Raw genomic sequence first — 17,278 nt, 5'->3', positions numbered from 1 at the left:
ATGTGAGAAAGCGGAAATCACAGAAGAAGAAAGCATCGGACAGAGATGCCAAGAGAAAGCAAGGAAGTCGTAAGAAACAGCCTGACAGGAAAAAGGAGAAGAGGCAGCCTGAGAGGGAAAATGGTGCTGAGAGGAATGCTGACAGGAATTCAAGAGACTTAAGCCGGAGAGATGATGCACCACAGAAACTCTCCCATGACAGAGATTATTCCGCTGACAGGAACAGCTACTGCGGTGGAAAGGACAGGGATCAGGAAAGGAATATGCCTTCGGAAAGCAAAAGTAGCCAATCTAAGAAGAAGAGGGCCGAAAGGCAGAATTCTTTTTCTGATAACGAAGGGAGGGACAGTTGCCGTGATAAGGATGGTGAACTCCACAGACGGAGGAAAGACAGATCAAAGTCTAGAGAGAGACCCCGTAACTATCCCAATCCCAGGATGGATGAGCCCAGGCAATATCCGGACCAATTTAAAGAGTCAAGGAGAGATGAGGGCAGGCGAAAGCACAGGGGCGATTCCCCACATAGGCGCAAATGACTCTAGTAGACTGCTTTTGAAATGCAAATACTTCTGCCTTGTGGTGAAAGCTGTATTTTTTGCAACATGTGAACATCTTTAAAGGACTTTTTGTACAAAGTACTTGTAAACATCATTGGAATTTTGAATGTTTCCAGTAACCCATCTTTTTATGATCGCTGCTTACAGGTTTTTGACTCCAGGGGCAATCAAATGTAGTTTATTTTGATAATAAAACAGTCAAGCAATTTGTTTTACTGAAATATTAGTGCTTTACAAACTTGTTTGTAAATTTTATTTATGTTCTTTAAAAGTGCTACACATTCCTTAGTTTTCGTTCTTTAGGTGATTTTCCAATTATGGTACAGACGTTAAAAGGTTTCATGTCAGAAATAACAAATCCCCTGTATTTGTTTGTACTGCAGAACAACATTGATAGCGGTTTTTTATTAGTTTTGATGAGAAAACTGCAAGCTGCTGCTTAGAATTTAGACATTACAGAACTCAGTTGTGTATGTTTACACCTGATAATCCCACATTGTTCACATTCAGAGCTTCAAAAAAGTTCAGAAAACTAATGTGAGGCTTTGGTTTCATCAGATCTGGAGGGAATAAGCATCAACTATGTTAAAAATCTGTTAATGGATCAAGTTCTGCTCTTGGAAATGCAGTTGAGAATAGGTGACAATTTTTAAAAGCTGGCCTACACAGCTGATAACATTTTATTTTATTTTTCTTTAGATCTTAAAAACCTGTAGTTCAGAGAGTGCCAATACCAGAGTTCTCTTCTGGTTGAAACAGAATAGTGTCTTAGATGTTTTCAGCATATTTGGGGCAAGATTGGATATGTCATTTGAATTAGGACTAAAATAACCAAAGATTGCAGATTGTTTATTAGTTTCTTTTGTTAAAAAAAATGGATTCATGGGTTCGGAGAGATTTATATGAAGATGGCATGTGGATTTCTCAAGTATTATTTCACTACCACTGAAAAGTGTATAATTATGGGAAATGAGACACGGTTGATATTTTGAATTGCTTTCATTCAAGGCTCAATGTTATCATCTGGTGTCTTGATTGTACAATGGATTTCCTCTTTCTTTTCTTCCCCCCAGCAATGTAAAAGAATCTGCTCAGGATGGTTGGTGGACCAACCAGAGATATGGGGGGTGGGGGTGGGAAAGAGAGAGGCAGAGAGGCAGGAGAAATCCCATTGTATTTGCTCACATGATGCTGGATCTTGCTCAGGGGTTTTTCCTCTTCTGATTTTAAGATCACCCCCCCCCCTTTATATATATATATATATAAAACCTTTTTAATGTGGTTTTGATGAGCATTTCAACTTGCATCAAAATCAGAACTAAATACTTAAAGATAATGGCAAACTTTCTGGATACCAGCCATATAGATAATGGTATTGCTCTATAATCTCTTTGAATAATTGACTTTTTCCCCCCAATAAACATGAACAATCACTTCGGCTTTTCCAACACTGAGGGTAGCACAAGTGAAGCGGCTTTGAAAATTGTTCTATCTCCGTCAAACATAAACGTGAATCGGGGGAGGGAATCAATTCTCCCGCCAATTTGGGAGGAATTCAACATTGCTGTCTTTTGACCCATGAGAGCAAGCATTTCTGATTGCCAAACAGAACGATTCCACCCTCCTCCCCTCTGTGCACTGTTCTGGGTTTTTTTTCCTGACTACAAGGAGCAAAACAGCTATTGGCAGACCAGAAGTCCCTTAGATTGTTCACCTGTCTGTGTAAACTGCAAGTTGGCCCATTTTTAATTCTCTCCCACTTTCCCATAATGCCAGTTGTTGGCCAAAATTCTCATATTATGAAGTTGTGATTAAATATAAAACTTGACTTCAGCTAGGGCAACTCAGATCTGAAGCGCTTGAATGAATGGAATGGCAAACTCCCGTTTATTCTTTTCCCTCTTCCCTCTTTGTACTTCTCTTCATGTAGATTTATAGGGTGGAATTCACCTAATTTATCAGCAGACGCTGTCCACATCTGGCAAGCTGAAATGCTGGTGCAGATGCAATGTTTTCTCATAGCGCAGTATTGAATTCCACCCGCAGTCTGCCAAACGAGAACAGAATTTTTTACATCGGACATGGTGAAACTCTCTAGTCCATGAAATAAATGTTTCTTTTAGCCTTATAAGTGCCATTTAAGATACTCTTCGTTGTAACTGACTAATACAGCTTATCCCTCTGGGGCAGAAATCAGTGTGACTTCTTTCACATAATGTATTGGACACTGCGATGCAAAAAAAATGGGAGGGAATCTAATGCACCTTAATTGATGCAGACCAAGATGCAGTAACAGCTGTCACAAAACTGGTTAGCCATTACTTGCCCCAGGGACCACAAAGGCTTCTTGTTAAAGAATTGAAAATCTGAAAGCCCTCCGATCTGCAGTTCTGGTTGTGCAGCCACTGTCTTAACAGGTATTCCAAATTTTTCTCTGTGCCTATTTCTGTTTTCGCATTTGGAATTCATTTTCCTAAATAAAATCTCTAATCTGGACATGAGCAGACTTAGAACATCTTGCTTGTTTATCAGAATAATTGTATTTTGATAGGATTTATATAATGCTTAATCATCAAAACCTCTAAGTTGTCCATATAAAGTACAGTGGTACCTCAGGTTAAGTACTTAATTCGTTCTGGATGTCTGTTCTTAACCTGAAGCACCACTTTAGCTAATGGGGCTTCCTGCTGCCGCCACGCTGCCGGAGCACGATTTCTGTTCTCATCCTGAAGCAAAGTTCTTAACCTGAGGTAATATTTCTGGGTTAGCAGAGTCTGTAATCTGAAGTGTATGTAACCTGAAGCGTATGTAACCCGAGGTACCACTGTATATGTCAAAATTATTGACCCTTCCAACTCTACAATTCTAAATTGTAAATCAGATGTTTTAAAAACAAGTTAAATATCCCCCCCCCCGAATATTAACAAAACCCATTTTAAAAATACACATTGTAAAAATCAAATGGCATATTAAAATACATGTCAAATATATGTGTTTGGACAGGCTTAGTTTAAAAGGTTTTTAAGAGGTGCCAAAAACTGCAGCAAAGGCACCTGCCTAATCTGGTATATCATTTACCAGCTACTAATCAAAACAAAATACGTGTATTGGTGAAATATGTCTATTTAAAGCCTGAAAACACTAAACCCGTCAGTCACAATCATTTTAACCATCAGCCTTAGTTGTATCACTTGAATAGATTTCCTAGAATGGGCACTAAAAATGCATGAATGAACAGCTAAACACGGACATTATTTCGTAAAATAATCACCATCACCACCATCTTGTTTTAATTATGCAGTGTGAATTACCCTATTTTTTGGTGTATAAGACACCCCTATTTTGGGGGACTCAGCATTAAGAAAATGGGGGGAGATTGCCAAGAATTGTTAAGCTTTTTTAAGGAGAATTTCCCAGAGTTGTTGATCTTTTTTTTTTTGGGGGGGGGGGGGGAGATTGCCGACTCGCAGTCGCACATCACCCCTCAGCACTACCTGGTGTATAAGACGAGAGCAAAGATTTTTAACATGATTTTTAATAAAATACCTTTGTCTAATACACAGAAAAACAGTAGATGTAAAAAGTATATAATTCTGGCAGTTAGCCATCTTAAAGTATGCACAGCCACAATTGGCTCTTCAAGTGTGTAGTTTTGAAAATTCAGTTTACGTATTTGCAGGGGTGTGTTTGTGTTGTTGCCCCCAATTCTTGCAAGGCTAGAAGGTAATCTGTACAGATTTAAGAGCCGCATCCATTGTTTTGCCTGCTTTTGCCCTTTTCGTGCACCCCCGTCCTCAGTATGCAGCCCCAAAAAAGGTTCCCCGTGTGGCTCTGAGGCTAGAAAATGATTCGCCACTGCTATACGGACCTAAAGGTAAATGGACCCCTGACCATTAGGTCCAGTCGTGGCCGACTATGGGGTTGTGGTGCTCATCTTGCTTTATTGGCCGAGGGAGCCGGCGTACAGCTTCCGGGTCATGTGGCCAGCAGGACTAAGCCGCTTCTGGCGAACCAGAGCAGCGCACGGAAACGCCATTTACCTTCCCGCTGGAGTGGTACCTATTTATCTACTTGCACTTTGGTGTGCTTTCGAACTGCTAGGTTGGCAGGAGCAGGGACCGAGCAATGGGAGCTCGAACCGCTGACCTTGGGGTAAGTTCCACTGATCACCAATGGGTCTTACTGATGAGTAAACGCATTTATGGGGTTGCACCGTTTGTGGCTTTGAAACATGGCCTCCTTTTGCAAAGCATTGCGTTTCTCTGATTGACCTCCTGCTGCCTTCGGAACTTTTGCAGGAGTCATCTGAGGCTATAGCTAATTGCAGGTGGGTGCACACGTCAAGATGGGACTGAGCCGACCACGTACCCGTGGCAGTGTGTGCCACATTCTGCAATCTGCCTTCCCTTTGATTACAAATGTGGAGGTAATTGCCGGTTTGGGTAGAAAGGGCAGAAAATTATAAGTAGAGGTTACTTCGCTTTGCGGGCCTGTATAATCTAAACTGCTCTCAATTTCACACTATTTATAGCAGATCTTATTTCCATAATTGCATTGGTTGTAGGTTTGTGTAAAAGAAACGTAAGCGCAGAAAGCCTTGAAGTGAGCTGCATGGAGTGTCCTGGTTGACCGTTTACAAGGTTAGCTCTGCAGTCTTTTGTTAAATCATTGCCTTCCTGAAAGTCGAGATTAATGTCCGTTTTAACTCTAGCTCAAACTTTCAACATTCGCTTCCCAGCTACAGGGCTTTGTTTCTAAAAATGAAAGTTGTCAGGGCTATGGATGCCATGCAGACCTTTATCAGTTAAGCCCCAATGGCATACCCTCCAACATGTCCAGGCCACAAACCAGGATGCGTCCTCCAGGCCACGCTCCCGGGTGAGTCACGTTATGCACATGAGGTCGCAGCCCCCGCCCTCCCCAGCCAGAGCCAGGCTCAGGGCAGCTAACACCAGTAAAATCACAGTAAAGACATAATGGGGGCGGGGCAATTTAAAATACAGGTTAAAATGCAATTTAAAATGCAGCCTCATTTTAAAGTAGCCGATAAATCAAGACCATAAGGGGAGGGAAATATAAGGGTCAGACTGAGTCCAAACCAAAGGCCAGGCGGAACAGCTCTGTCTTGTAGGCCCTGCGGAAAGATGTCAAGTCCTGCCGGGCCCTAGTCTCTTGTGACACAGCGTTCCACCAAGTCAGGGCCAGTACTGAAAAGGCCCTGGCCCTAGTTGATACCAATCTAACCACCTTGCGACTTGGGACCTCCAAAATGTTGACATTTGTGGACCTCAAGGTCCTCCGCAGGGCATACCAAGAGAGGCACTCCCGTAGGTACATGGGTCCTAGGCCTCATAGGGCTTCAAAGGTCAAAACCAGCACCTTAAACCTGACTTTGTACACCACCGGAAGCTAGTGCAGTTGGTAAAGCACTGGATGAATGTGATTCCACGGCAAGGACCCCGTAAGGAGCCTCGCCGCGGCATTCTGCACTCGCTAGAGTTTCTGGGTCAGCTTCAAGGGCAGCCCCGCGTAGAGTGAGTTACAATAATCAAGCCTGCTGGGGGGGGGGGGCAAGATCATGCCACCCAAAATGACTTTGGTGTTCTCGTGCAAAAAACCATGTCCCAGTTTTTCCGGGATAGGGTTACCCAATGGCTGGGAGAGCATGTTCTGCCTATGCCCAGTTGTGATGAATGTGTGGCCCACTGGACTACATCACCCCTGACCCTTAGCCATGCTGGACTGGGGGAGGGGGTGATGGGAACTGCAGTCCTACAGCTTAAATCTGAGTGTAGGACTGCATAGTACATTCCCAGAAAACAGGAATTGACATACAGGCAGGAGTACACAGGCATGAACATAATGGGTTCATTAAACACCAACAGGAATTCCTAAACTAGCAAAACCAATTTCAACTTTCAACCAAAATAGAATCAAAACTCCTTTTTTTCTGAAACAGGTACAGCTACCTGGATAAAACAGGGTGGTCTATATAACCAATACAAACAAATACAGTCGTACCTTGGAAGTCAAACAAAATCCATTCCGGAAGTTTATTTGACTTCCAAAACCAAATTGCGGCTTCTGATTGGCTGCAGGAAGGTCAGAAGCCGTGGAAGCCAAGCCGGATGTTCAGGTTCAAAAAGAACGTTTGAAAACTGGAACAATCACTTGCGGTATTCGGGCGACAACATCCGAGTTCCAGGGCGTTTGGGATCCAAGGTACGACCGTAACAAGATTTTTTATTTTTTTGAAGCAGCAGAAGCAGCATTTGAGCTTAAGTACACCATGTGCTTGGGTGACTAGCAATGTAATCCCAAGGTCTGTGCCATTCCTCTTAGGTGCTTAACTACTATTAGATATATAGCTAAAGCTTACTTACTTGGCACAAGTAAACATTACAGTTAAGCTCAGGAGGAATTGTGTAAGCCATGGAGAAGCCACCTAGATTTCTCCTAAAACAATGAGCCAATTACTTTAGCTTTTATTTACTGACCACCCTTGTGTGGGTTACTGTGGGTGTGGGGTACTGGAGATCAGAAAGTTGTGAATCGAGTATGCCATTTGTCAATGATCGCCACTAGAAACTGGGATAATATTCACTGTGACGTCACTGAGATGCTGTAAGGGGCCTTTCTTAGGATATTTTACATCAAATCAGTTAGCCCATGATGGGTAGGCAAACCGAGGCCCGGGGGCCAGATCTGGCCCAACTGCCTTCTAAATCCAGCCTGCGGATGGTCCAGGAATCAGTTTGTTTTTACAGAGCCTAGGACTTGCCAATCAGAAGGTCAGTGGTTCGAATCCCCACGACGGGGTGAGCTCCTGTTCCTCGGTCCCTGCTCCTGCCAACCTAGCAGTTCGAAAGCATGTCAGAGTGCAAGTAGATAAATAGGAACCGCTCCGGCGGGAAGTTAACAGCGTTTCTGTGCGCTGCTCTGGTTTGCCAGAAGCGGCTTAGTCATGCTGGCCACAGGACCCGGAAGCGAGATGAGCGCCACAACCCCAGAGTCGGCCACGACTGGACCTAATGGTCAGGGGTCCCTTTACCTTTACACAGTTGCACAGGTTATCCAAGACGACCTTTGCAAGTGAGCATCCCCATCCATTTCAGTGTAGGGAGCAATTACACACGTGTGTGCTCGCACCCCCCCCCCCCCGTGTGCACAAAACTGGCTCCTCCATTAAAATGGATGTTCTGAATGCGCCCCCTTTGCATATGGGAAATTACTAGATTAAGGATGATTCGTTCATCATAAAAAAAAAATGAAATTGTCAATGTCAGGATGAATCCCGTAACAGTGCTCTTTTGTGCATGCTTACTCAGAAGTAAGCCCCAGTGTTTTCGATGGGTTTGCTTCCACATAGGAGTGCAAATGATGTAGTGTAAGTAAAACTGTTTTTTAAAAATGCTATCCCTATTATTTCTTTTACAATAAAAACCAGTTTTAAATTATTACATGAAAACCATTCATTCGGTTATACTTTTGCTTGCTTGGGAGATGGCAGCGAAAATCATTGCTAATGGGAAACCAAGATAAATAAGGTGCAGCCGAGTGTAGTACACCAAGTTGTAAAAATGTACTTATGAAGGATTCTTAACCAGTCACGTTGGGTTAGATCCAAACTGAGTTGGTTGAATGTCGGTCCCATTGAAATCAATGGAGCGAGTTAGCCATGAGCCATGGCCCGATGATTTAAATGCACACTTAAACTAATTTACAGTCCAGGCCTATTTGTGTCTACTCAGAAGTAAATCCCATTGAGTTCAGTGGGGCTTACAGGCAAAAGCGTTTATTACAGCATTGGTTTGGATTGGATTAACTTCAGTGGAACTGAGTGCGTTTAAACAGAAATACCCTGGATGAAATCATTTGTGTCATACCTACGGCCAATTTTCCTTCCATTTGCTGCAGTAGTGAATCCTTCACTGGGCGTGACATGCTGACTGTTGCACCAGCATTATGTTAGAAAACGATTACGTTAGAAAGCAATGTGCTTGCACAAATGTTTAATATGAGAGTGCCAAGCTCAGATACTGCGGCATACTATTCATAAACTAAGAGAGTGTTGAAGGTCACATGGGGGCCCCACTACATACAGACACTTGATAGATAGAGCAATATGACTGTGATGCAGAACACTGTTTCTCTGAACAATGTGTAACTGAGTTATTCATGTCAGTGAGCTGAGAACATCTGGAGGCTGTATTAAGCAATAGGGCATGCGATCCAACCCACATTGTTCAATGACATTTACTTCCGAGTAAGGGTATATAGATTTAACGCCTAACAGTGCAATCCTATGCATGCTTACCTACAAATTCGTCCTCCTGAGTTCAGTGTGGTGTACTCCTAGGTACCTGCGTGGAAGGTTGCGATCTTCCGTGCTTAACTGTGGAATTAACTTCCACCACTTTACTTGAGATGCAGGTATGTGTGACTGGATGGCTCAGTGTGAATGCAAACTATTTTTGAATGGCGGAAGTAAACAGTATATGCCTAGGAATTGATATTCAGGATACCTTGTATAACTAATCCGATCTATAGCAAACACTCTTAACTTCCAATGTACAATCAGTGGCCTGGTTTGCACAAAACATTTGTTTGGCTTATGGAGCAAGCAAAACACAGGCTCTTGAAGAAAAGGTTACAGCTACTTCGGTCCTTCCTTGTTCTGCTGCTGTGCTTTGCTAAGCCAAGCCATGGTTTGGCTTAGTGTATGGTCCTGGTTTAGTGAATAAACCTGGTTTATCTCGCTCCAGACAAACCACATCCTGTAGCAAAGGTTTGTTCTAAGTTTTATAGCTTGTGGTTTGTTTGTTTGTTTGTTTGTTTGTTTGTGAGAGCTAAACCATGTAGCCTGGATTTAGAAGGCATGCTAAGCCAAACCATGGGTTAGCTCAGCATAGCATAACTAGAGCGGGGAGCAAAGTGGCTGCAATCTCTCTAGGGGCCCACATGTTTGCTCTTTTATGCTAAGTCTTGGTTTGACTTAGTGTTATATGTGAACAATTCTGATGACTCTTCAGCCTGCAGTAATAATGCAGTGTATCGATGGAGACAAATGTGAACAGTTAGTAGGATTGAAGTGCAATGTAGATTCTAGGTTATGATAGCAAAAGAAATGCTTTATAATGCATTAAACTTTCAGATACAACCCATGTTATATTAATGAATGTGTTACAGTAATAATATTGTACAGCAGGGGTGTTATCATATAGGAAGAAAAAGTATTGCATATATATTTTAAATTATATATATAGATATATAATGTAATGGCAGTAACAAGCATTTTCTCAGTGGGAAAGCAATTCAGGACACAAATGTATAAACGATTCTGTTTGAATCAATATTCTAAGCTACCTTTAGACTTGTTCACGATTGCATCCCAACATGTGGACAGGCTGGGAGCAGGCCCAGCATGTCTCAAGCTGGCCCCATTCTGCCCATCATCTAAAACCGCTGGGGATAGGTTTGAAGAGACCAGCCTGTTCCATCTACATGGGTTCCCTGCACAATTCAGAGCCCTCTGACTGTCCCAGATTCTAAATCACACGATACTCTGTGTGCTTCAGAGCAAGCTCCCTGCTTTAGACCTTTCCCACCAAACACACACATATGCAACGTGGGAGGTGGCGAGGGATGGGAAAGCAGGAGTAGCCCTTTATGAAAAAAAGAATCAGTAAATGGCCAAATAACCACAGTATTATTTTTCACATAATTAAAATCTCCATCCAGTGGTCAGAGTGAGTGGTACAACTCATACAGCTTTGGAGCAGCAGAGTACACGCTTAACCGAAGTGAATGAAACTTCACCCAGTGCTGGAATGTCCCTTTGAACTCCATAGGGCTTACTCCCAGAGAGTTGGAGCCATTGGCTGCTTACACATTGCACATTTAAAGAATGTTGCTTTCTACAAAGAATTCTGGGAACTGTAGTTTACTGCCCACAGACCTGCAGCTGTCCCCACCCTAAACAAACTACAGCTCCCCACCTCCTACAGCTCCCAGGAAGTCATATGTTTAAAAGCGTGGTGTGTGCACAAAACTACTGATGCGGGGAAGGCCATCAGTTTGCTTTATGGTTAAATGGGGATTTGTCTCCTGCAGTCCTGAACCAACAGCCTATCTTCCACAACACAATTGCTTCATCTGTTGGTGGAGATAATAGGTGAAGAAGACTGTATGTCGATTAGGAAGAGGCCAAAGACCAGAAATATTTCACCATAAACTTTAAGTGAGAGGGATTTTTGTCATAGTTACACGTGGAACAGTAAACAGCATGTGATGTGATTCCCCCCCCCCCCCATGCTATTAAAGAGAACTACCATCTTCCAAGAGCAGAGATTGAAGTACTGTACAATGGAAGTGTTATCCAATCAGTGCTAAAGTGTTTTTCTTTTCTGCTGCCGAGCAGCAACAAAAAATGGATTAAGCATGGTACTTCTGTCCCTGCCATTTAGAATCACATTCCCTAGATGGCCTAAATATTTGTCTGACTCGCCTGATTTCAATTCAGCCTCTGATTGTCTTCCACTCTGGGCTTTGCTCAAGCACAGTCCTCTCTGACTTTGCTTCCAAGGGCACACTTGTGAAAATTAGTTTCTCTCACTCTCCCGCCCCCCCCCCCCCCCCCAATCCTTAATACAGTACTTCCTTTTCTGTGAGTGTAAACTGGCTTCAGAACTGGTATGAAGCATGGGTTACAAAACAGCCAGGTGAATGTCTACAGCCAGGAAACTAGCAGTACTTTGAAGAGTAGTAAAAAGTTATATGTGGGAATAATAATAATAATAATAATAATAATAATAATAATTTATTATTTATACCCTGCCCATCTGGCTGGGCTTCCCCAGCCACTCTGGGCGGCTTCCAACAAAATATTAAAATACAGTAATGCATCAAACACTAAAAGCTTCCCTAAACAGGGCTGTCTTCAGATGTCTTCTTAAAGTCTGGTAGTTGTTGTTCTCTTTGACATCTGGTGGGAGGGCGTTCCACAGGGCAGGTGCCACTACTGAGAAGGCACTCTGCCTGGTTCCCTGTAACTTGATTGCTCACAGTGAGGGAACTGCCGGAAGGCCCTCGGAGCTGGACCTCAGCGTCCGGGCTGAATGATGGGGGTGGAGACGCTCCTTCAGGTATACTGGACCAAGGCCGTTTAGGGCTTTAAAGGTCAAGGAAGAAGGTGATATTGGGGTTGCATCAAAACAGCTTTTACTCGGAATAAACCCATTGAAGATAATAGCCCTGACATACTTAGGTCCATTAATTTCAATGCATCTACTCTGAGTAAATGTTAGGGACAAACCTGGGGTTTTAATAAACTATGTAATTAAATGAAAACAAAATATGTGTATGCTGGTTACTCTATAAGACACATCTGAAGGGGACTGCATTGCTATCATTTAAAAAAATATTTATCAACACATAACAACAAAACCAAGCTAGCACTAAGACAACCTCTAACCATATAAAAGGTATATAAAAATAACATGCAAAAAACCCAAACAATACTAAAAACAGAAACCATCCATACCCATTAAGAACCCTGGCCTTCATCAGTATTATTATATGTTTGTTTGTTTGTTTGTATACCACCCTATATCCGCAAGTCTCAGGGCGCTTCACAAGATAAAACCACAAAATACATAATAAAAATAAATTCAAGAACCCAATAATCCCTGCTCCCCCCCCCCCCCGCCATCTCAGCAATGAAAGAGTTCATGCTAGTGGGGCCTTCTCACGTAGCGTTCCAAAACCAAGGAGCCTTGCACTCTTGCAACTAAAGATTTATACATGTGTCTATATAAAAGAAGGACACTCAGGTGGAATCTAGACACGTATTTTAAAATGCTGTGAAATTACTTTTTTTTTAAAGTGTTTATATATAGAGCAGGGGTCAGCAACCTTTTTCAGCAGGGGGCCGGACTATATTTTGAGGGGGGGGGGGAATGAACGAATTCCTATGCCCCACAAATAACCCAGAGATGCATTTTAAATAAAAGAACACATTCTACTCAAGTAAAAACACACTGCTTCCCGTACCGTCCGTGGGCGGATTAAAAAGGCGATTGGGTCACATCCAGCCACTGGACCTTAGGTGCCTACCCCAGAGAGAGAGAGAGAGAGAGAGAATTTGCCATTAAGCTCACCACCGCCATCTAGCGTCACATGTGTATAATGCACTTAAAACGCACTTAAAATGTTTTATTTGCCCTTGTATAGCTGAGTCCCTGGTGTCAACCTCTCTGTATAACTAGAGCAGCAATCGGTTTTGTAGCATGGTGCTGGTGCAACATGTCACACCTTGCAAAGAAACTGTTAGTGGAGCAGCTCTTTCATCATAGGTGTGATGCAAATGATTTCAATTAAAGTGGAGGGGATGGAGGTAGATAAAAGTGCTGGGGTGCATAAGCTTTTATGATGAACAATTTTGTATTGCCCTGATCCTCAGTGATTTCCTGAGGATGTTGCAGTAAGCATACACAGAACTGGGCTGCAGTATTTTTGGTGCAAGGTTATTTCAGTCAGGCATTATTTTTAAGCACTAGTCTGGGGAGTATTTTGGCAAAAGAATTCTTAGAAGCATCAGAAAAAGTTGACGGTCGTTGCTCCAGTGCACAACCTCTAGCTTTGCCAGGAGAAACAAAATGTATGAAAACAGTGTCTTTTCTCTCTCTTATTCTGAGTAATCTCTGAAGCAGCTGCTCCAACATTTGCCTTGGATGTGCACCACTTTACTGTAAAAAAACCCAACTATGTTATTACTCTCTTCTACTACCATTAATGGTTTAAAACAGTCAGGCATGCTTGCTTCTCAAATCACTTGCTTTGGATTTGTTTGAGAGAACTTATAAATACTGCAATAGTGACCCAAAGCTCTGCACAGTGTGCAAGAGCCAACTCAAATTAAGCACACTGGAAGTTCATAGAATCATATTGTTGGAAGGGACTATGAGGATTATCTAGTTGTTGTTGTTGTTGTTGTTGTTATACCCTTCCCATCTGGCTGAGTTTCCCAGCCACTCTGGGCGGCTTACAGCATATCTAAAAATATAATAAAAACACCTAACTCCCTGCAATGCATTAATCTTTTACCCAACTGGTGCATGTCACTGGAAGAAACAAAATTTAAAAATTCTTTCTAGTAGCACCTTAGAAACCAACTAAGTTTGTTATTGATATGAGCTTACGTGTGCATGCACACTTCTTCAGATACTTAGTTGGTCTCTAAGGTGCTACTGGACGGAATTTTTAAAATTTGTTTTGACTATGGCAGAACAAAACCTGGAACTTCACTGGAAGAGTTCAACATGAGTGGAAGGCAGGCTTCTGGGTAATTTTGAAGCCAAGCACTGTACACCACTAGGCTATATAAGCTCAGCAGGGTGCGTGAATCTCAACTATCAACGCATGTGGCATGGGGCTACATCACTCTGACCCCATGTGCAGTGAACAAGGGGCATACCTTGGGAATGGGGACTTTGGTGATGGAGGGATTCCATCACAGGCCTTCATTTAGTCTGCTCTTGTAGCTATGTTGCTACAGAGTAGTTCTGTAGAGTGAGAGCTCAAGCTAATGTACTGTGGTGCAATGGGTCAATGTGTCTGGCTGTTAACCAGAAGGCTGGTGGTTCATGCCCTCTCAGGGATAGCTGTGGGCAAGATTCCTGCATTGCAGGGGTTTGGACCAGATGACTCTCAGGGTGCCTTCCAACTCTACAACTCTGTGATTTTGGGTTCTGGCTTCTCTTTTTCCATGTAAACTTACTGTTTCTCTTTTTCCATGTAAACGTACTGTTACCAGCAGGGCCCCCAAAAGGCACATGGATTGGTGCCTTGTGGAGACTCTAGCTCACAACTTCATAGATGCAAAGTTTTGGGCAGTGTTTTATGCATTTTATTCCCACTATGAAATTTCAGCCTCTCTTCTGGTACACCTCTGAATTTTCCATACAGGTCTCCTACCTGCAGTGCCATCTGTGGCTTATTTCTAGCCGCCAGGTTGTGTCTGCATGCACAAAGGATACATGCAATGACGTCAACATTGATTTCCAAGGGTGGCCAGGGCCCTCAAACCAACAGAGGACTTACTGCCCCTAGCAGTTCCACTTTACACAATGTCCAAGAAGATCAGATGCAGCCTAAGAGAATTGTCAGTTTGCATGTCCCATCTCTTCCAAGTAGGGGTGATGATGCCATGCCTGAGAGCTCCCCAAATCCTGGAGCCAGCACTAGATGACATCATGGGGTTTACTTGACCATTGCTGTTTATCGATTGACTGCTTCAATCACTAGATGTTATGGCCATCTCTGATGCAATTAGCCCTGCTGCAGTGACCGCCCCTTTCAAATGCGTTTTAAGGGCAAAGAAGGTACACAGCAGTTCATTGGCTGCAGAGGGCAGCGTGTCACAGCATGCATGCCCCTGGCAGCATCTCACTTTGCTCATTTTCGTTCACTTCACCAACCCATAACTGATTGAGCAAGCGTATTTATCATCCTCCGTCAAATATGTAGGGGCAGGGTTGCCAACTTGAATAAAACATTGGGGGGGGGCAGGTAAGAACTACCCCACATAATTGACCATAAGATGCGGCACACGCAAACCATTTGAATGGCAATGCCCACCAACTTGGGGGGGGGCAGCTCCTTCAAATATTTTATTGGGGGAACCATGGGCATAGCCTGCATTTATTTTAGGGGTGCAAAACTGCGACGCAGTTGGTCAGTTAGTTAAGTATTTTTATTTATTTACTTGATGGGGGGGGGAGCTGTGTCCCTTGCTACGCCCATGGGGAAAAGAAGGGACCTCCTTCCCTGGGAGTTGACTCTCGTATGGGGCAGGAGCGCAGGGTATATTTCAAAGGCAGCCGGAAGCGACGGAATTACCGTGAGAACCAGAAGAGAAGAGTCCCGCGCAGCTTTTGGCCACCGTGGAGCCCTCTTGGAACAGGTGCAGCAGGAGGAAGAGTTGCAGAAGGGCTCACTCACTCAGCGTCTTCAGGAACGCAAGACGGTGGCAAAGGTGGGGCTTCCCTTTCCCACCCGCCTCCCGTCTACATTCTGACCCCCCCCCCCCTCAGCCCCCTGCGCGGGCGCGCCTTCTCCCCTCACCTGCTTGGCGAGGGTCGTTCGGGGCCCAGACTGTGGCGGGCGCATGCGCTTGGCAGGGACCAAGCCGGCGCGCTGCTGCTGGTGCTGTCTCCCCCTCCGAGGTTGGGACTGGCGGCTTGCTGTTGGGACGGGCAGCTCCGCGCGCGCGCGCGCTCCCCCACCCCCGGCCCTCCGCGCGCCAAAGAGCTCACGCGCCCTCACACTCACACATGCGGACCGGCTGCGGAAACGGGCAGCAGCAGCAGCGCCTGGTCGAGGTAAGAGGGGCTGGGCAGGCGGGAGCGCACCTGGCAGAATCTGCTCGCCTCAACTTTGACGCGCTGTGGGGAGGAAGAGCCGCGGTTGGGAATGGTGCCTCTTTCGCTTGCTTGCTTTGCCTTCGAGGACAGGCGGGAGGCGACCCCAACCCACCCCCTGCCCCCGTCCGTCCCGGCGGTTCGAAAGCGAGCCGAGGCTAGCCCACCGAGCCGCGCGCCAACCCAGGCGGTGATTTGTCCGCTGGCGAGGCTGCGCGAAGGGCGCCCAGCTGCTGCTCCTCCAGGCAGCCGGAGAGCGAGCGAGCGAGCAGCATCCCGGGGCAGAGTGTGAGGGGAAGAGACGGCAAAGAGGCACCGGCAGCGGCGGCGGCAAGTCAGTGCAGGCGGCTGTTGTGGGGGCGCCTGGCCGCGCCTTCTTCGTACCTCTCAGCGCCGGGCGCTCTGCCTTTCCTCGGAAAGTTTTGGCTGCGTCGGGCAAAAGCGTAAGAGCCGCTTCTTCCTCGCTTGGACTCGGCGGGTGGGAAATTCCCACGTCCTCCGTATCTCTCTCTCTTTCTCTCTTTCTCTCTTTCTCTCTTTCTCTCTTTCTCTCTCTCTCCCCCCCCCCCCCGGTGTTATCTCCTCCTCGCTTGTTTCAGGCGGGCGCCGAGTTCATCATTTCTCATGTCTCTAAATAGGTCAGTGTCTGCAAACCGTGTCAGGTTTGCAGAGCCCACGGGTGTGTCGCTGAAAGGTAGGAGAACTCAAGGGGGAGAACTGAAGAAGCATGGGATTTATATGGGCGTGGGGGGGGGGCGGGCAGGACACCCACCTGTCATCTTCCTCTATCTGGCTCTGCCTAGCCGATTGGGAAGGAAAGGTCTCAACAACAATTGTTTAAAATTACTTCCTTTTGACCCCGAGTGGTCAGAAAAAACCTGTCAAAATCTTTCTACAAATTCTACTTTTAGTTAACTATTTTTATTTATTTGCTTGATTTTTTGGAGAGGCAGCTGCCCCCTGCCCCCCTGGCCACACCCATGGGGAGAAAAGTGTGTGTGTTTGGTTTACAAAAGAGAGAGAGAAATCTTTGCTTTGAGGTTTTTTGTAGACTTTGGTTTTTTCATGTTGAAGGAGAGAGAGTTCCTTTTGGCAGTCCTCTTAGCCTCACTTGACTCTTTTTTTTTTTTTAAAGCTCTGGTTGTTCTTGGAAGGAGGAATTTCCTTCGTAAATGAGGAATTAGCCTACTTTGAGGAATCATCCTTGATGATCTAATTACAGAGCAGAGATGTGTGTGTGTGTTGTGTGTTTGAGGTTTGAAGCTTTCGCAGAGAGGAAGGTGCATGTAGTTGCTGGACCAC

The 17,278-nt window shown here is 44.7% G+C and overlaps 2 protein-coding genes across 8 annotated transcripts in view; both read left to right on the top strand.

Moving 5' to 3' along the window:
- The window catches only part of CWC22 (CWC22 spliceosome associated protein homolog), a 45,109-nt gene extending 44,331 nt beyond the window's left edge, over positions 1–778 (top strand). For all 4 annotated transcript variants that reach the window (XM_083407491.1, XM_083407492.1, XM_083407494.1 and 1 more), the window contains one exon: positions 1–778. In XM_083407491.1, the coding sequence (XP_083263617.1) occupies positions 1–536 (536 nt within the window). In that variant the 3' untranslated portion in view covers positions 537–778.
- Positions 779–15,829: 15,051 nt separating this feature from the next.
- The window catches only part of ZNF385B (zinc finger protein 385B), a 190,675-nt gene continuing 189,226 nt past the window's right edge, over positions 15,830–17,278 (top strand). For 2 of the 4 annotated variants that reach the window (XM_083410136.1, XM_083410134.1), the window contains exon 1: positions 16,591–16,670. In XM_083410136.1, the coding sequence (XP_083266262.1) occupies positions 16,601–16,670 (70 nt within the window). In that variant the 5' untranslated portion in view covers positions 16,591–16,600. Of the gene's footprint in view, positions 15,938–16,306; positions 16,420–16,590; positions 16,671–17,278 lie in introns of those variants that run through there. The other 2 variants (XM_083410137.1, XM_083410140.1) reach the window with 2 other exon arrangements.

Source organism: Podarcis tiliguerta (assembly GCF_965153285.1).
Source record: "Podarcis tiliguerta genome assembly, chromosome: 1".
Lineage (NCBI taxonomy): Eukaryota > Metazoa > Chordata > Lepidosauria > Squamata > Lacertidae > Podarcis > Podarcis tiliguerta.
This window is presented reverse-complemented; position numbering and strand designations above follow the sequence as displayed.